The 20,833-nt window shown below is 36.6% G+C and overlaps 1 protein-coding gene across 2 annotated transcripts; it reads right to left on the bottom strand.

Moving 5' to 3' along the window:
• Positions 1–7,952: 7,952 nt before the first annotated feature.
• Positions 7,953–20,144, bottom strand: cabcoco1 (ciliary associated calcium binding coiled-coil 1). 2 transcript variants are annotated; one of them, XM_066693346.1, is made up of 8 exons: positions 20,014–20,144; positions 19,633–19,730; positions 18,570–18,739; positions 17,746–17,890; positions 15,985–16,057; positions 12,419–12,553; positions 11,523–11,666; positions 7,953–8,840 (listed from the first exon to the last, which is right to left on the bottom strand). In XM_066693346.1, exons 1-8 carry the CDS (start codon positions 20,062–20,064, stop codon positions 8,766–8,768), a joined length of 891 nt encoding a protein of 296 aa, XP_066549443.1. In that variant the 5' UTR covers positions 20,065–20,144; the 3' UTR covers positions 7,953–8,765. The 2 variants fall into 2 exon arrangements, with proteins under 2 accessions (XP_066549443.1, XP_066549442.1); XM_066693345.1 differs by having other exon boundaries at positions 19,990–20,136.
• Between the last annotated feature and the right edge of the window lie 689 nt (positions 20,145–20,833).

Genomic DNA, 20,833 nt, shown 5'->3' with positions numbered 1-20,833 from the left:
AAATATAATCTTACCGGGCAATTTAAGCTCATTGATTTATTTCAAGAAAATGTACTCTGGTAGTGTTTCAACTGCTTACAAATGTATAGGTTTAAATATAACATCTAAGTCAAGGACTGCAAATCCCATGGTGCACAATGAGTCCCAGAAATAATAGCAGCACGTCTTCTGGGAAATAAAGACATTTCTGATTTCTCAATGCATCAGGGAATGGGCTGCAGTGCGATGGGTCTCGTTGCCTTCAGCTCCAGTGATGGAGAGATTTATCAGAGAATCATGAACAAAGCCCAGTCTATTTCCCTTTTTAATGATGTCTCTTCTCTCTGAACTTGTGCTGTTGTTTCAGAGCGGCAAACTTATTCCCCTCATTTCAGCCACAAGCTAAACTACATCAACAAATTAATCGATTGAGCAAAAAACACTGCATGATCTACAACAGATGAGCGGTTTACTAGCAGTTGGATATATATCTTAATGTCTACACAACAAAACAGAAGTAAGATTGTATTAAGATGACTAACATACATGTATTTGAATGTGGTAAATCGTTTGTGTGCACAATGACTGTGGGGTTTTATGATTATAACTTCCTGTTCTGAAAAGTAATCATTTTCTGTTGTCAGGGACCTTTGGGTGGTGGTCAGTTTCTATATAATTCACAGATCAGGCAGCAAGCTGAAGCAACACTAGGAGAAATATTGTCATACTTGAGGAAAGATATATCTTCTAAAGGTTTTGATTTCACCATAATAGTAAACTGACTCCTACTGCCTACTACCACCCCAAACTAAAGATGCAGTGGATCCACAGAAACAAAAGTTGAAATTAAACCAGGATTAGTTTACTCACCAAATTACTGGGCTGAAGTTGTGTATAAATGATGATACTACAGAGCTGCTATGGGGGTAGGGATGTGGTGTCTGGGTGATTACAAGTCCTGCCATATGAGTTATCATGGATTTCTGTGCTCAACGATCAGCCGTAAGGTTAATCAAATCTTTCCTAAGCCCTAAGTCAAACAAATATATTTAATTTCTATTTATGTCTTGTCGTATGTTAACAAATAATCTTTATACAACCACCACTACTGGATAAACAGTTCAATATGTTAACTGACTTATTGAGTAACTAGTGTGAGTTAATAATGAACTATTCCTGCTGGTCAACAGAATTCAACATGAGTGCTTATTGTGCAGATAGAGAGAGAGAGTAGACATAACAGCAACAAAGTTATTGAGCACACTTAGTAATGCATACTTTGTTTTTGACTTTAAAGTCTGCAGTGAAATGTAGTATCATCTCAAATGTCCTAAATTCCAAGTCATTATTGAGCAAAATACAACAGTGTAACAGTTCTCTAATATTGGGTTTCTTGGTTTCTGAAAGTTCTGTTTATTTCAAAAGCAAGCAGTTATTTTTTACAAACTGACGCCATTACAAATTGCTTCCAGATTTGGAAATAAAACGTATTTAATTTGAGAGGAGTTAAAAAACAGTCACAAGAACAAATTCATTTGACATACATGAGCAAGAAATAACTATAAAATGAAAGCCTCGGGCCAACTGTAAACATTGCAAATAACAACAACAAAACAAAACCCAATCCGCTGACGTGAAGAGTCAATGGATACAGAATGATGGTTATTTGTATTGGAAAATATTTGAATGGATTCACTCCATTTCCCATACGACTGCTACTGTAGTTATGACTAACCTCTCCGACAAGTGGTGCAAGGTAAAATTACTTAATGTGATTCAAAAACATCCAACTGAAATGAATTACAAATGCACCATTTTGTAAGCAGTGCAGGAATTACTAGCTTATGCAACGTGTGAAAAAGTACTCACTGTACTGTTGCTGAAAGGCCACCGCTTGTGCTTTGGGTACTAACCTTTAATAATATGTTTCCTAAATTTCATAGGGGCATACTTCTCTGGTAGTGGGGAAATAAAATGTTAAAGTCTTTGGCATTATTGTGAGCGGCACTGACAGTAACTGACGTTTTCCCTTTCAAATTCTCCGATTCTACCTTTACCTTCAGGTTTAAAGTTCTAGTGGAAACGCTTATATATTCTGATCCTCTACAGGATGACAGTAAACATGACTTGAAGGAAAAGGATTAATGACACTTGGATGACTGGATTTAATTAAAATTTAAATTAAACAAATTTAGAAAGATAACAAGAAAGACGTTCCAATTAGGGAGGTTCATTTGATGGAATGTCAATGTTTAAGAGATAAAAATAAAATAAAAATAGAAAATACAATCACACGAGAGACATCCTTCTGCATCTTTCCTTTGAGGCCAGATCTTTTAGGGACATTGGGGGTTTAAAATGCCTTTCTTTGGGTATCATCCTGTACAGCAACCTAATGTGTGTTCCCTTTTCTGTTGACATTTTAATTAACTTGTTGTATAGTGAGTTGAAATAACACAATCAATTTAAAACCATTGAGGAGGCCATTGATTATCGTGTATGTATAGCATTCCCCTGGGGATTTGTTGGCTCTAACCTTGTGAATCTATATAGTTAAAAACAAAATAATAAAGCTATGTGGAAAACAAATATTGTGTACAACACTATTTAATAAACTACTACTAATAATATGATGCTGTTTTAAAGACAGGTTGCATTGTTCGTGCTGAAGGTTATCATGCAGGTATAAATTAACTGAGAAGGAAACAGTTAAAGGTGGAGTTTTTACTTATTGATCTGACCTCGCAATATACCCGAGAAAGATTGAAACACTGAAGATTGGACGCCTTTCTTCGAATAGCACTTCAGTGATTGAAACCAAGTCCAATTGAAAGACTTTTAAGTTCCATCCACATATGTACAGTGCATCTATTAAAACAATATATACAAACGCTGGCAATAAAAACCACTGTTATATTATTTACACTAGTCCTCGCAAAAAAAAACACCACAAAATCATTACCGTGGAAATGTGGTGAGATTGTTTTTCACAATCCTGCATTCTGTTTGTTACACAATGTACGATTCTGCCGTCTCCTAGGCAAATTGTACATTATATAAACATTAGCATTATTATACAGGATAGAGGCTGAAGCAGAACGAGGGGAGAAATACTAAACTCAAATATAGTAGCTCGCTGTAGCATCAGGCCACATGATTCTAGGTGGTTTAAAATTTCTGATTTAATTATATTATACACACCTATCATGTTTCCCACCGTGCCTTTTGAAGTCAGGCTCTTTTGAGATTAGCAGCATTGCCACATTCGAGTGTAAGTAAATAGTTCTCATAATGATTTATCTGTAATTTGAAACATACACATGTATTTGCTCTTTCTTCACAGAGAAGGGAAATTCTTTCAATGTTAATTATTCTAGCCGACCATTATGCTTTCAAACAGCTGTGCTTTTTTTCTTTTTTTGTTTCCTCCTCAGTGTTTAATGTTGTCACATGTACATCAGCCCCGGCCTCATGTCTGAAGCATATTCAATTCGCTTTGCCCCATTTCTTTAGGGGCTTGTATTGAAACACCTTCAAAGCTCAGATACATTTAAACCGATCAGATCAGTACATTTATTTATATATGCAGGAGAATACTCTACACTATGCTAGGTGCTATGTGCCTACAATTTAGTTTAAATCCTATTTATTACTCATAAATAAGTTACATGTTCTCTAGTGGAGATCTGAGCATGATAAGTAAAGATATTCAACTTTACATGAATCAGTCAAGTGCATAATATTTAGAAACAAATGAAGGCCTATATGTTATATTTCGATAAAAACTCAAATCTGCTTGTTTAAAAGCAACAGATTTATAACAGACAACATTATATATCAATGTGCTTTTTATAGTCCAGATCTGTTAAATGTCACATACAGAACACAAGAGATATTTTCAAAGAGACCAACACTACAATGAGATATTCATAAGTCCTTTCCCCCCCCTCAATCATCAGACCAACTAAGGTTTTCTTTGTGTGTGTGAATATCAAACTCCTGAACCAACAAGCTCAAGTTTACATTTTCAATCTATTTTTCTGAAAGTATAAACAAGAAAATTGCTTTTTTTTGTATTGTGCACTTTGCACCTGTGGCAATTGTAAAGACACCTATCACAATTTGCTCCAGCAATTTCAAGGAAATCTTGGTTCACATCTCAGGGCGTTCACAGCATTTATTAAAAGCAATTTTCTAGAAATCTCTCAGACTGACATTGTTTTTTTTCATATTTACAGCAACAATGTTGATTGATATTCAGCACCGCAAAACATTGGATATTATATTTAATTTCCCTAACTCTAATATATGCAAAGGGTAACCAGGACATAAAACACATGGAACTGCAGGCATTTTGTTATTGTGGTCGATGTAAGCAGTTACAACACTGTAATTTAAATACTCTGATGTTTAACTAAAATGCAGACAAAAATTTGCTTTCATAACAAAAAATACAAAATCTTACATTTTATGACATGCACAACTTCCTCCATTGACTTGGCAATATAGTTTTAATGTATATATATTTCACAGTACAATTATCAGTACTAGCCTAGTTCCCTGAAAAGATATGGGGTAATAAATGACGAAGATATTTCCTTGTCCTTGTATTGAAAAGAGCTTACGTAATAAACTAAATACTGCATTGTACTGTACTATAAAACAAAGACAAAATGACTCGTCCACCATCACCCATTCTCGTTTTATTTCAGTAAATAGACTTGGAGCTCTAACACACACACACACACAGGGCAGGTTCCTGTCATATCTTTGCATAAGTGACAATATGTCAATAAGGCTTGAGCGTTGCAACTGCTTTTTCATTTTACACCATCAAATAAGTAAATGCATTAGCATATCTCCCAAGATTAGATTAGCACTAATACATTAAATGATGTATTGTGCAGAAACCAAGTAAGAACAACAAAAGAACGGTCCTAACAAATGAGAGGAGAAAGGTACATCATGAACTTGATTTATTGCAGCCTTCACAGAAAGGAATTAATAATTTACAAGGGATCTTTAAGTCTCAATGAATACCATTATGTAAGCTACATTCATGGAGCTCACTAGAACTTCAAATTAAAATAAACAATCAAAGACTGTCTTTAATGGGTTTAATTGTGGGTTTTTGTTTTTATTAAAGTCAGCTGAAAAATGTTCTTTTAGTTGAATAAGTGTCCATTACTTAACAGGAACAATGTTTATATTAATGTGACTTTGAAATGGTGACTGAGATCACATAATGCTGATGTAGACAAGACAATGTATTCTTTGTTATTTGCCCATAACTGAACAGCAAAAAAGGAAGCCACATCAGTATACAGAACATGCTTAAAATTATATGCAAGTGTTTACAAGCTTTAATTCTGTTTCCAACAATAGAGTCTCTTTCACCTCTTTGAGCATTTCTTTGTGCGATTGATGATGTTTTATTCAACAAGGCCAACATTATTGCTGTGTTCTATAACATGACTCCAACCACACTGAAATGTAACGGGGCATTCCAGTATTTTGCAATGAAAACAAGGTTTTAAATTACATGGTAATTTAGGAATGTGTGCAAAGCCAAAAGGCTGTTATAACATTCAAGGGTTCTGGATAACCCTCATAATTTTTCAGCACAAAAGCAAAATCAAGCATCTGGTTTTATGACCAGGTCAGACCAAGTGTTTATATCCTTAAATAATTTTAAACATAAATTATAGTTTTCAGATGACACAGGAAATATTTTTATTGTTTTTTTAAACTGAAAGTAGAGCTTATCTTACATCAAACTATGATAACATTGTTTAATATTTAATGTTAAGTCATCTATGGCTTGTATATTGATTCACAATGGTAGTTACATGACTAATCAAAGCCAGGTGGCTCCAGTATTCGATTCATTTTGAATTTATGAAATCCTGCTTGCTTTGTTCATTATTCTGGCCCTAGTTTGAATATCTTGAGTCAATAAAAAAAAAAAAAAATGCCTATTGCACCAAGCAGGAATTTGTTTGTTTAAAATGGCCATGTGTTTAAAGTTAGCAGGAGAAGGTTATTTGCCAACGTAATACACAGAATTAGCTTTTTTATCTGATGAGAGAGTCTGCTGCAGCCAAAGTAATACTAGAAAATAAACAGGATTGATTACACAGCACCTTTAACAATTACCATAACCTTGTTTGTATACCTCAAACGTTCATTAGGTTTATTTTAAGAACTTAATAATATCTAGATTGAACAGAAATGTGTTTTGCATATTATCAAGCTATCATATCAAGGTTGATAAACATGACATAGTTCAGCTCTTAAAAGTATTATGGAGGATGTAAAAATGGTTATTACCACACCAGATGACCTTGATCCTCATAAAGGCGACTGACTAAGAACTACAAAATACAGATTAACTTGGTATGGCTACATACTCTGTTGTATGTAGCTATACTGGTTAAGAACAAATAAAATACAACAATAAAACTAATAAAGAAAACAATGTGGTGCTCTATTTGGGTTAGTCCTTGCTGAAAGAAATATAAAATAAGAAGTCTGTGTACATGGATTATTTTGATAAATGTATAAATAACAACAGACTGCTGCTCACGATGTATTTAAAAGGCTGCCCCCTATAATAGTTTCTGCAGTCCTAGAAGAGGAGCCATTTCTCTTGCAGGTGTGCTATAAAGCATTAAGCCTTTTTGATATTTTCCAAATTAAGTGTTTCAATTAATCTCTCGGAGGTCAGACAATAAAATGCTTTCAGCTGTGTTCACCTTGAACCACTGTGATCGTCGCACATTTGTTTCTAACGGAGTGATCATGGCATTAGAGGTTTATTCCCCCCCAAAATGTGACAATAAATAGCAGTAGTTAGGGTTTCCCTTCAGGGAGTAACACATGACCTTGTTATGCCTGCTGATGTACATCTATAAATCCATCCAATTTGAATCCACTCCTGGATGAATGACACTCCATTGGGGGATGTTAATATATACATGATATCATTCAATGTATGAGAACAAGCCTCACCGAGGTCTCGCTTGGTAGTCCAAGGGCATATAAAGGCAATCCCCAGTCTGCCGCAGCTAGTTGCTGTCACTACGGCTGGGTGATTAGACATAAAATAAGCATGGAATAGCACTTGGAATGTATTGCCGTTCTTAATATCGCAGAGATACGCTTCCCAAGGCCGACGTGCCCGATACGACACAGACTTGCAAGGCCAGAGTTCAGCCCAGAGTCCAGCCTGCACCATTTACATACATGATGTGTGTCGCCCCAGAGCTGCTGGTGTTTTACGAGGAATCGATACATTACAATATCATAACTATGTATTAAAATCACGATTTCAAGTCATCCCAACTCATGACAGTTTCAGACATCTCTGGCTTCAACCCAACTGAACGCTGAGAGCACTAGTCTTGGGTCCCAAAGTATTTCATTTGGTAGGGAACCCAGAATCTGGTACGACCTCTTCCAGACAAATACATGAAGAAATGACTGCTTGCAACAGCTTTTGATCGTAATGACTGTAATTAGTATCAATGGATCTACTCCAAACAATAGCAAATGTCAGGGTTCTTCTCCAGCACCAAAGTAACGTATCTGATTAATTAAGTTAATCGATTGAAAATTCTCCAATCAGGCTCATAAGTGCGTGTTTATATGTGAAGCTGAAGACAGACACTTGTGGCTCGGTGCTGCAGGTCGGCCGTTTCACCAGCAGAGGGCGATGTACATCAAGGTCTGGACCTTTCCCTAAAATCCTTCAGAGCCGAACTATAAATGGGGTCACAATACATTTGGTTCACAAATGAAACCATCAATCAGTAAGGCCCAATACAGTCGGCTCCTAACATGTTCATATCTTGTAAATGTCCCCTTAAAACGTGAGTAATGGTGGTTAACTCACTCGCCCCCCGGCAGTACTCCTATTGCAAACACATGACAATAGTGGAGGGAAATATATTAAAGTTAATAAGCAGCCGTAGTGCACATGGGTTGTTTTATTTACTTATAATAAAAAGTATACTCAAACAAATATTTATTTTCTGATATTGGTTTAGATTTTTTTCACAGACTATAAGAAACGGGTTCTTTGTGTAAATGAAGTCCAATATAAGTCTGCCATGTTTACAGCTGGAAAGTTTCTCCAATCCCCTTCACAGTACAGGAGGAAAGAAAAATAACACAAAGTCTGTTACCCAGAGCTGGTAAATATGAACCGCTTCATTTACTGGGGGTACAAAAGATATAATAACAAAGTTAAACATTTTTATCAACCTTGCTCTTTTCCCTTAGCCATTTACAATGTTTGCAGTACATTGTTTAAATACCGAGCTAAAGGCTGAATCAACTGTTTAGGCTGTGAGTTACACACACCGGGTTGCAATAGCAGCTGTGCATTTTTAAGACCGTTAATGACTTACCAGAAATTATTAGTGTAAACAGTGTGCAAGCATCTTAGGAGGATTTAAGGTTGGCTAACACAGTGAAAGGCAGGTTTTATTTGGTTTGACTTTTTCGGTGGTATGTTTCACACATTTTAAAGGCTTAGTTTTACATTCCTTTCATTTTTGATTGATTCAAATGTACTCTTAATCTTTCTAAACTGGATTGTATGTTCATTCTTTATTTCTTTTTTGGAGAACTGCCTGAATATTTTAAAAAGGTACCGTTTAAAAAAAGCTAAATGAATTCTGTAAGCTTTATAACTAGCAAATCATTATAAAAGAAACAATTGCTGACAAAATATTCGGTTTCGGGGCACGATGTTTTGTTTCCCTGCAGCATCTCGAATGGGCTTAAGACTCTTTAAGTCGATCTATTCTAGCAGCGTAGGTTTCCTCCTGGACTCGCAACCTCTCACTGATCTCCATCTGTAAAGACAGAAGACGATGGTCAGAACGTCCCGTTACAGATATCTCTATACAATAACCACCATCCTGTTTGTAGACATCAACTAGACGCCTAGCAAGGCATTGTGTGATAACCTCTGATCACAGCACACTAACTCCACTGTGGGCTTCTTGCAAGCCAGTAACATTTTGAAGATGCAATGATCTATCAGACATGATTTCCCAAGAAGGCTTTATCAGTGGGAACAGAAACAGACATCTCAGAGATAACAGTATATAAGAAAACAGCATTAAGATGTACTATACATTAACAGTAAGGAATTATTCTCTAATTTCTAATTCCTGATATGTATGAATGTATACCTATTTGTATTATTAAATAAAAACTATTTAAAAAGCCTTATCACAAGACTGGTAGTGGTAAATCCATTAAAAGGAATAAGCAGCTTAAGCAGCATATAAGACATGCATAAAACGCAGTGCTTGCCATCTGCATAATCTTGAACTGTTCCCCCTTTCCGTTCAAATTATAATTGAAACCCAAACCGAAATGTAACACTGTGACCCGACTGCAATCTCACCACCTCTGCCTAGAAGAAGCAATACATTATGGATAAACACAAAATTAATTATGATTTCTACTGAAGGTCATTTGTCTCATTTCTTATGTAGTTCCAACAAAAGTCAGATTTTTATTATTACAATCTATATCACTTAAGTAAAACTTGATGTTGTATAGCTGCGAGACTTATTTAAGTATAAAGCAATTATAGCGTTTAATAATGTGGAATTCAAACAGCTGTTGTACTGCCCATATATCATGTGTTTCCCATTTGCGTCCAATTTATCACTGCAAATGTTTAACACATGTGACTTACAGTTCAAACATAACCCTCTAAACGTGGAAGATCATGGGCAATTCATTTCAAACCTACAATGTAGCATTTTGACCTCTAACATCACTTTTTAAAGCGAGAGCACAAGGAATATAACTGTGTCCTATTTGTGTCTTTAGCCAGTGTTATCTTTAACAGGGCTTGCGAGTCAATGCTTTTTTTTTGTCCTGAAAAGCGATTTTGTAGTGGATAATCATTATTGCTTGCGTAAGGCAACAGTGGCATTTTGCTGCGTACATTCATGACATTTGAAGAATCGTACAGCGGGCTCTTTCTGTTCCCTGCCTAATCTCACACTATGAAACCTTTCATTTGCCAATCCACTTATGGAATTTTAACAATATGGTTTGAGAAACAAGGAATTCAACCACAGTCTTCATGAGATTTGTAAATTTAAGAGATTACCATATAAGGATCAGACTGATGAAACCCACATGAGTAATTATACTCCTGGGAACTTTCACAACCAAAATATCTTTCAAAAAAAGCGGATGTTATCATTAAATATCACTCTTAAAGGAGAAAAGCAGATTTAAGTGGCAACATTAGTCAGCTGGGGGGAAGAAAGAAAAAAGGTTATTTTTGACTTAAACGAACATTGATCATAAAGGTCATATTCACCAACAGTGAGAAACAGCGAGAGCCCTAGATATTCTTTTAATACACTGAAATTAAATACGTTTCATCAGAGCTGCAGAAAGACTTCAGCCCGAATGGCAAGCATGCAGGAAATACACAGACAGAAACAAATGACTCTGTGTAACCAACTAATTTGTACGTGTATAAACTCTAGCGCTCTTGGGAAATGATATTTTTTCCCCTTTATACACATAATGCAGGAAAATATTCTAATTTTACCATACAGGTCAGGCAACTTCATTGAACTGCATGCTGACCTTCTGTGGACGTGGAAGCAGGCCATTGTGAATTTATAAAAATGACTTCAAATATCCTACTTCAGGCAATGCAAAAGCCAGATATACATATACAAAACCATTTCACAGAACTGTGTTCATAGAATCCCAGGTGTGTGCAAAATAAATTACCATTTCAAATTTGACATAGCTGAATAAAAGTGCATTTTTATTTATCTATTTCACTGTCTTCCAGCTCTGAGAAGCTAACAATACTACATTGTTTGTCATTTTAATACAATCATTTAAAAAAGTATCAAAAGTAAATGTCTTAGATAACTAATAATAGTTCAAAGATTACATTTATGTCAATATGAAGCAACTCGTATATGTATAGGCCTATTGTAGATGTTTTGAATGCTTTTTCAAAAGACCATGAAACCATTTGAAGTAAACTGATTAAAGAAAAGGATCTTGTGCTTTTGATTTGACTAATGTAGGACTTCCATTGCTGCCTTGTAAGCCCTGTTCGATTAGGAACAGGAAGCATTTAGGGCAATTACACAGCCGCCACAAACAACAACACGACATATCTTTCTAATTCAGTTTACGTCTTAACATTCTTGATATTAACCTTATCAAAGGAGAGTGCAAGGGTTTAAATGGGAAGGGACTGGAAGCTTCGCATGAAGAACAGAAGACAGAAGATGGACAAAAGAAGGTATAGAATGGATCTCAAGAGAAGAAACATCTAGGAGACCAAGTAAAAGATGGGAAGTTGCTGGTATGACCTGGAAAAGAGTCGAAACAAGTGGAAACTTGGGGAGGCCTTCATCTGTGCACCGATAAAGTCTGCCGATGGACACATACTATAGTTGCACAATACTGTTGATTCATGTCCTGTACTTAAATCACAAGACCAAGGCTGTCACTATGTATTGGCTATAACATACCTGCAGACTCCCGAGCGCATCTCCCGTCAGATGCCCCAGCACCGATCTCACTTCTTCTACAGCGAACCCTTCATGGGGATCCGTTACTTCAGTGTCAGCTCCAGACTGTGTCTCTTCCCGGTCTCCTCTCGGTTCTTTAACCAGCTGGCAAATTCAAAGTATGATGGGTCTCATTAGAAAATGACATTTCTAAAACAGGCATGTTTGTATATTTATTGTGATCAGACTAGCACTGTGTGAAATATTACCCTTTAATTTAAAACATACTTCTGTCATGTAGGTGCCAATACATGTTAGGGTGCTAGGGTGATGACGATGGGTATTCATCTGGCTATTCATCACTGAACTGAATCCTTGATTGGTTTTTGCATTACAATTTGATAGGACTGGTTATATAAACCTTTGAATAAAAATACTTGATGCATATTTAATCATCACCGGAATGAATTACTCTCATGTTAAATGTAAAGTTTATATAATCGGCTCATTATGAATGCTGCTCTGTGAATGAGTTATTAGAATAATGCATATTTGAAGTAATTTATTTAATGTCTTTAATGTGTGAAGTGGTGAACTTGTTATATTTGAGTTATTAATGTATTTAAATTTCATAGCAGTGTTTCTCTTACCCTTGGAGACTATCTTCAGCTTTAGATTTACATCCTGTTGGTTTATATATAGATATGGTCTATATAAAGATAAAAGTAGCCCAAGGTATCGGAACAGAATTGTCATCAAATACCACTTTATATTTCCACAACTATATATAATTATTTAAAAGAGCTTACATTGTTATTGAGCCCTTGTGGTTTTGTTTATGTTAAACACACTCATTTACTCGCACCAGATGATATCAGTTTAAAAAATGCTTGGTCAATTAGACAAATGACACTTACTTCTGCCGATAGCTCGTCTGTGTTCTCTTCGGCTGGCTGTGGGACCACATAGCGAGAGAAGATGTCCGAGGACATGCCTTCTTCCAAAGGTGCCACAAACAGGCTCTCTCCAGATCCGATCACTTCGATATCTTCCTTTAAAACAGAAGAGACTATCTCAGCCCAGTTGACCTTATGTTAGACAAACACTTTAACGTTTCAATGTTTTGCTTTTGTTGTTTTAAAGAAAGTCCACATTAGAAACACTGGACAAATCATTATCTGTATCTTTGCATTAATAGTTCTCATTAACTGCTATTATTTTGTTAGATTTTTTTTGTGATAGTTTTAATATTAGCATCACATATATTACATAGTGTGTGTACATATACATATATGAAGATGAATGCCATATATAATATATTATATATATATAGATAGATAGATAGATAGATAGATAGATAGATAGATATATGAATGCATGTTGCAAACACTTAAAATAAATCACAGCATATTTGAAATATTTGACAAAGGATGAAAGATACGGTAATCTTCCAAATTAAAATCATTAGAACATTTGGTTCCTAGAGCAATAAAACAGTCGAAAACAAACATTTTGCTTCAATTACTGCCACCTGTTGGGTAATATTGGAAACACATCTGAAAAACTAAATATGAATTTGAGGATTGCTTTATACACAGGGCTATGAAAGCAGACACAAAGGACACTATAGAAAACAAAAACACCTGGAACCAATTTAATATCTAAAGTGGAAACTTGATTAAATACTGAGGGAGATATGCAATTTTAGCTTTGAGAAGAACTTAGGAGTATGAGTATAATATTGGCATAAATACCCCCCCCACCCTCAAACCACTTCCATTCTCAGTTTTTTATGTAATCCTGAGATCTAGAAAGTATATATTGCCCTCTAATGTTTGCAAGGAAAACAGCTTGACCTAGTAGTAGCAGCTGAATAACATATCTACTTAATTAATAATTTTCTGGAAAGTGTTACAGTTAGCTTGGCAGCAAGCACCTACACTACATCCAAAATCAGCTGAAAACCCACAGAGGCTGCAAGGTTTATACAGAGTGGGTAATTAAGATGTAAGACAAAGACTACAAACAACATAATGTGATCTGGCTATTGAAGCCACATTACAGAAACATCACAGACATGTCTTCCTTATGTTTCTTTGAAAAAACAATACTTGTTGTATGGCACTATTTAAGGCACATTTAAATGGAGATATGTAATTGTTCCAAAACAAACAGCAAGGTGTATTATTTTAGTCTGGGGATTAGCTTTAGTTGCAGCCTCCCTTCCTGAAATGCGATCGGCTTAGAGAATATATTTACTGATATTCAATAGATGTCTTACGCTCTTCATCAAAATAAATTAAAAATGGGCCCATTTATGCAATCTGACATTTAGCGCCCATTACGACTGCTGTGTAGCGTTTGACCTGAATTACAGTTGCTGATCCTTGGTGTACTGCAGTAGACTCAAAAGCGAAAAAAACAAACCTACAAAACTGTCTGAAGTTCAATGCAAAATAAAATCAGTGGTTAACCTTGAAAGAAGGGCTGCTGGCACACAGATATTATTATTTTTCTTTGAATTAAAATGTGTCAGAGTACAGCCTGTCTTGTATTAATAAAAGGAGATGTTGTGTAATTAATAACAACAATGTACTAATATTATCCATCTGTGTTAAAAACAAAGCTTCTCCTATTTATCTTCATTCTTGAAACACCCATGTAGCAATAATGCACGGTGAAATTTCCGATATATAAACATTAATTTATGTGAAGATCTAACTTCAAACATGCTTCCAGTCCTTGAATGCTGTAAATGATAGCGTATCGGGGTATAAGGATGTTTTTGTTATTGCGGGCTCAGAAGTTTAAAAGTGGCGTGCATTTGATCCACTGCTGTTTACACAGGACAGAGCTAATTAAACGGCCTGCCCTTGAGCCCATCTGCTATGTTTCTGCCACTAGCTGTCTGGAGACATGATACATGCACTTCAGCAGCAGAGGCACTGATATTAGTTTTCCCATTTTCGGGTGTTTTTTCACAGTGCTAAGAAGCGCCACTCTCTTATCCCAAATCACTCTTCCAGCAGTTAAGTGGCACTTCCTTGTATAGTCCATTTAGCATAGCTTCCTAAGTTTAGGCAATTTTGATAAGCACGTTTAAAAATGAGCTCATCCTCATAGTCTCAGTCATGCGACATTTTCTGGAAACAATTAATTTACATAATTGAAACGGCATCAATGAAATGTTGCCGACCACATTTTCTTCCAGTTTGAGCCAGTTAGAAAACAAAAACAAGACTTCATTAATTGGAATACGCTGTCAGCAAAAGGTTTGTTCCCCCCTCTATAAGAAAAAAATGTTAACTCAAGTTGTTTTGTTCAATCTGTATGAATACTATTTTTGAACATGTATTTATATCGATTTAAGCCATATTTTCTATTTCGAAGGACAATAGATCACTGGGAACAAATACAGGAAAGGCCAGTCTGTCTTCAGAGGTCACTGCCCTTCCTACTAATACTATATAATTTCCTGTCAAAAGGGAGACAGGTTTCAGTGTGAAGCATATGTTCTTGAAATATAACTAGAACATTGAAACATGTTTACTTATAAATATTTAAGAAAGTAAAATACAAATCTGTATAAAGAACTAAAATAATGGTTTAAAAAACATAACACGGGCAAATATGTAAATATATACATATATTTTAATGATTAATACCTAATTTATGGATTTATTAATGCAGGAAAAAGAGGGTATTGAATCATTGAAAGACTTCACCACATCCCCATTTTCACTGCAACAACCATTGCCAACTGTAATAAAAGTTTATGACCTTCTGCAGAAAAGGAACTTGACATTCACCAAACCTTTTTTCTAATTACATTTTTTTTATATAAAGTAAAAATAATCATTTATGTAGCAAATGAATTGTATTGATTAAATGTTTATGAATCCTTCCTAATGCCACAGCTGCTGCCATCTGGTAAACGAGTCTCCTGCTCATTAATCCACTCCTTGGCAAATAAATAAACATGGACTTTCAAAGGCCTTTTCCCTATTTGTTTAGTAAGTGAAATGGCTTTGATTACACAGATTGTACGCTAGAAGGAGTAAACATAAATTTACAAGCTGCTAATTATAGGGATAAAAACTGAAAATCAGAATAAAGATTCAATGACAATTATTGCATGGAAAAAAGGGTAAACATCGACAAAACTCCTTGCTTCTCAGACTTTTCAAAAGCGCTCTTGCCAGCAGTACCTCAACACCTCGTTTTACATTTCCTCAATACGAAATACTAAATAGGTGTGGTTTTCAGCTACATAGGCTATATCCTCAGAAACTCTTTTCAGATCATACACCGATGAATGCTATAACCATAAATATTAGATATTACATGACATTTTCCTCTTTTTATTCATTTTAAATTAGAAGAGTGTGCAAGAGCATGAGTTGAACACGCAACGAAGGTGGCAGACTTCAGACATGCATTATTAATGAAAAACGGAGAGCAAATGAACGCAAGACAATCTTACTTCAATGCCCACGATGAGTTCCTCTCTTGGATGTTTAAAGAGAAATTCATACAGTTTATAATGTTGAAACACACTAGAAACAAACACAGAAAAGATAAGCAAGGGTAAATAAACACATCTGAACAGAGGACACGATCTCCAAAGGCAAAAACACCCCGTGTGCATGTCAAACTATTACATCTCGATGTCTTAAGAATGAGTAAATTAAAAGATTAGGCCACAGAAAACTCAACCTGCCAAAAGGGCAAAAATGTCTAAAAAGTGTAAATATTGCTTACGCTATTAAGTTTATTGATTCACCTATTTGCATGTTACGTCTATCCAAGATGACTTCAGATGGTAACAATAGGAAAATACAATTAATGACATTAGAATAAACATTTTGAAATCGTAATAGTAAACATTTTCAAACCATAAACAAGTTCAAATTACAAAAGGCAAAAAGCTCAACAGTTTGTATGGTACTAAGCCTACAGTTTGTTCTCTCACTTGTTTATTCCAATCAGTGTTAATGCAGTGTGTGTATTAATTTGTGTAGAGTTGATGTGACATGGTAATTAACTAATCCCCAACATTTCTATTACAGTGTATACATAATGTGTAATTTGTTTTCATTTATCATTGGTAGGGTTGGGCAATATTTCATTCTGTAAGCATTTTTAGTTTATTTTTCCAGAAAATGAACCAAAACATGAATAAATATGTATAATTCTGTTTTCATTCAAAGGGGAAAATAGCTGATAAATGTCATCAGCAGAATAACGCATGCAAAATAACGATTACATGGAGAACACTTGAAACAGAGCTGTATTGAGCTTCACAGTCCACAGTCATGCAGACACATTAAAATACATTTTGACCACAACAAAGATGCTCGTTTTAGGAACACAATGACAGTATTTTCAAACAGAGAGGGATTTTATGAGATTGAAACACTCATGACTGAAGAACTGTATATGTGTTGTATACACAATAGCTTCAGACTGATAGAATAGTGGTTTTATATACAATATCTGGTTAGATAACAAATGCCATCTGTAACTTGTTCAGGCTTTTGGAATGCAACAGAGCACTCTCAGTCAATGTTTGGGAAACGTTCGTTTTTATCTCTCCTGAGACAGTGAGAAATCCTGGCCACTAATGATTGCAATATGTGTTTCTCAGTCCATTAGGTTATGAATTATGCATTTTATGAACTTTAAAGGGAGGGGTAAAAACATGATTAGAAACCGATTTTTCACTTTACCTTTTAATGATACAATTCCTGCTTTTGTTAAATATTGAACTAGCAATTTGACTGTGGGGCTCCATTACAGAAGACTGAGTTTGATTGTTTTGAGAGAGATCGCGTTACTGCTGAACGCAAGACATAGCATTTGGGGAAAATGAAGATAAATAATTCGGCGCGAAACATATTTTTATATTTATGTATTCAAAACCATGAATTTATTTTTGGTAACTTTCTGTCACTTAATAATGTTATTTAGTTTGTTTCTTTTTTTCTCCTCTCCATAGCTATTTCCCATTGGACAATTACATCATAATAGGAGAACATATGTCAGAGTAAAACATGACAATACTAATCAGTCTTCTCTCTGACAATCACCAGCTTATTTTCAATTTCACCTGAAATGCTTAAAGATGGCCGTCAATGAATGGAGAAAAAGCTGATTCCTCATAAAACAAATCACATTCTTCGCCTGGACACAAATTGTCAGAGAACAGTGGATACTGCGATGAGGAAAACTGTGGGAAAACTACCTGGACCTGAAGTAGTCAGTGATAGACGTAGCTTGTGCCAGGCTGAAGAATTCATCTCCCTCCTTCTTTGACAAAGCCACCTGCCCAGTTTCTGCCAGCGCCGTTGCAAACTCTTTGAAGTTATCCACTAAGGGCATCTGTTTGTCTGTAATAAATATGTATTTGATATGAAATTTTAATTTTGTTCATGAGAGGCCCCCGTCTGACTCATCAAGTAAAAGCCTCTGCTCAGAGAAAGTGCAGACCATGACATGGGTCAAGTGTTTTGGGGATCCTCCACCGAGCGAAACTGGCCAAGCCAAGCCCTAATGGGGTTGGGAGGGCTTGAGCTGGCCCGCGTTTCCACCACCGGTCCAACAACAGCGATACCTGCTGCTTGCGTGGAAACTTTTGGGAAGGGGTATTCTCTCAAGGACATGAGGTGATTTATCTCAGGATTTGAGGATTTCAAACCCATTGTCTTCACTTAACAAGATACATCTGTCAGCCCCCAAGTGAAATAAGGCAGTTTTTACATCATAAGTCTTTTAATATACAGGCCAGAAATACACAAATGACAGCCAAAGTGTCAGAACTTAATTTGCAAATTGTCTTAAATGAACAGAGCTTTGAAGAATCATAAAAATAATCATTATTTTCTCAAGAAAAATAATGATAATTATATAAATGCCTCCAAGTTATTGTATAGTTAGGTTTGCAAATTGGGTGTCAGTGGGTGGGATTTGCATGCTCTCTTTATGGCCTTTAAATCACACCCTGAATGAGTAGTTCTAATACATCAAACCAAGACTAACCCGAAGACGTTCATTGTACGCTGATATTACCCTTGATATTTTCCAATACCATGTGTTGGAGAGTCATGAAGGCCGATATTTGCTGGACCGTGAAGTTCATTTCTTTTGCCCACCAGAACCCAGAGACGTAGAAATCCAATAAAGAGGCTTCCTTCAAGCATGTCTGATGGTTTTCAAATCCGAGTATCTCTTCCAATTTTCTATGGAGAAATACATACATTTACACATTGAAATACATACATATTTACATTTTTAATGCACAAGCTGCATTATGAGAATACATCATTTTTTTCTATTTCTTTATTACTGATATTTAAAAAAAGAAAGAGCACTATACCGATCAGCCATAACATTATGACCACCTGCCTAATATTGTGTAGGTCCCCCTTTTGCCGCCAAAACAGCCCTGACCCGTCGAGGCATGGACTCCACTAGACCTCTGAAGGTGTGCTGTGGTATCTGGCACCAAGACGTCAGCAGCAGATCCTTTAAGTCCTGTAAGTTGCGAGGTGGGGCCTCCATGGATCGGACTTGTTTGTCCAGCACATCCCACAGATGCTCGATTGGATTGAGATCTGGGGAATCAGAACCAGCATTCACTTTTTCAGCAATTTGAGCTACAGTAGCTCGTCTGTTGGATCGGGCCACACAGGCCAGCCTTCGCTCCCCACGTGCATCAATGAGCCTTGGCTGCCCATGACCCTGTCGCCCTTGGACCACTTTTGATAGGTACTGACCACTGCAGACCGGGAACACCCCACAAGAGCTGCAGTTTTGGAGATGCTGTGACCCAGTCGTCTAGCCATCACAGTGTGGCCCTTGTCAAAGTCGCTCAGATCCTTACGCTTGCCCATTTTTCCTGCTTCTAACACATCAACTTTGAGGACAAAATGTTCACTTGCTGCCTAATATATCCCACCCACTGACAGGAGCCATGATAACGAGATTATCAGTGTTATTCTCTTCACCTGTCAGTGGTCATAATGTTATGGCTGATCAGTGTATACTAAATGCACCTAATAAACTGTACAGTTTTAACTTCATTCACGAATGCACTATACAAAATAACTAAAAACTAGTTTGAGATCCTTACTTTTGCACTTCCTCAACACTCAGCGTCAACAGCACGGTAATCTGTGCAGAAGACAGGATTGTTTCAGGCAGGGGTCCCCTTTCACTGGCATCTTTAGCCTGGAAGGAATATTGAAATAATCCCATTATTACATTACAAAACAAACGTGGAGCTCAAGTCATTTCACCTCCCGAAAGGCAATTACCCGTTTACCAATGAGAGTCGGTACCGTTTCAATTGACCACAAACAGATGCGCTCTAGTGTTTAAACGCGCAGCTGTCCATGCACCCGTGTTTGCAGGACTGGGTTGTTCCTACAGGCCTGCGACGCGTTTCCCACCGTTAACACAACGACGCCACAGGACGAAATATAACCACCGAAGCTGATCCTATGTCCCCTACATGAGCCGCAGTCGGCCTCCTGTCGCTGGCGGGGGCTGCAGGGCCGTCCATGGGCGTCTCGGCGGCGCTTTGTTGTCGCTCGTCCAGCCGCTCCGGTACTTCCTGCTTCCCCCGTTACCGCGGCAACGACGGCCCGGGACTGCACGTGGGGTTAGGACACGCCCCCTGCAGCGCATCCTGCACCAAGCTCAGCATGCTCTTTAAAAGGAGGGATTTAGTCATTAATAATCTTATAAACGTTACTACTACTTTAGTAAGCAATCAACAGTATTCATAATAATTCTTGTTACTGTTGTTTTTTCACACTGTAGCAAGCTAATCATAATAATAGTTGTTGCTGGTTGTTTAAATCTGACTTTCCTGCATCCGTGATTTAAACTTAAACTATCCGAATGGAGACACATGTTGTGGTTGGTGCAGACGTTTCCTGCTGCATGCTTGCTCAGGCTCGTCACAACAAACATTCCCACGTCTTGGTAATAGTGATACTATCTGTGCTCAGAAACAGTTACCATTGGTTTTCATCCGTTTCCTGTTTTTTAAGTTGTAAAATACTTCTTAGATATCCTTCTTAAACAGTGGAAGTCGTCCATTTGGAGCTCTGTGGGGTCATGATCAAGCTGTCGACTTTATGATGCAAATAAAGACACGATTAAATACATATATACAAAAGTTGTAATGCGTCCTCTGAGATTAATCTTTCTTAATGTATAATATGCACGGTATATTACTAAAGCGAAGGTCCTGTACAATCAAAGCTTAGTGCGATGGATAGACAGCGAGCTTCAAAGATAAACTAGTGCAAGTAAGTGCAAAACAT

This window comes from Amia ocellicauda, chromosome 20 (genome assembly GCF_036373705.1).
Source record: "Amia ocellicauda isolate fAmiCal2 chromosome 20, fAmiCal2.hap1, whole genome shotgun sequence".
In the NCBI taxonomy this organism is placed as follows: domain Eukaryota; kingdom Metazoa; phylum Chordata; class Actinopteri; order Amiiformes; family Amiidae; genus Amia; species Amia ocellicauda.
Note: the sequence above shows the minus strand (reverse complement) of the source record. Positions and strands in the feature narration are given on the sequence as shown.

Bases quoted from the DNA above. Each gene is read 5' to 3' on its own strand.
- cabcoco1 (XM_066693345.1), bottom strand. From the start codon at position 20,064: ATGGACGGCCCTGCAGCCCCCGCCAGCGACAGGAGGCCGACTGCGGCT. The intron at 18,740-19,632 runs GTAAGGATCTCA...ATTTCTCCATAG, and splicing joins AGTGTTGAGGAAGTGCAAAA to AAAATTGGAAGAGATACTCG. The intron at 16,058-17,745 runs GTAGTTTTCCCA...GTTTGTTTCTAG, and splicing joins ACTGACTACTTCAGGTCCAG to TGTGTTTCAACATTATAAAC.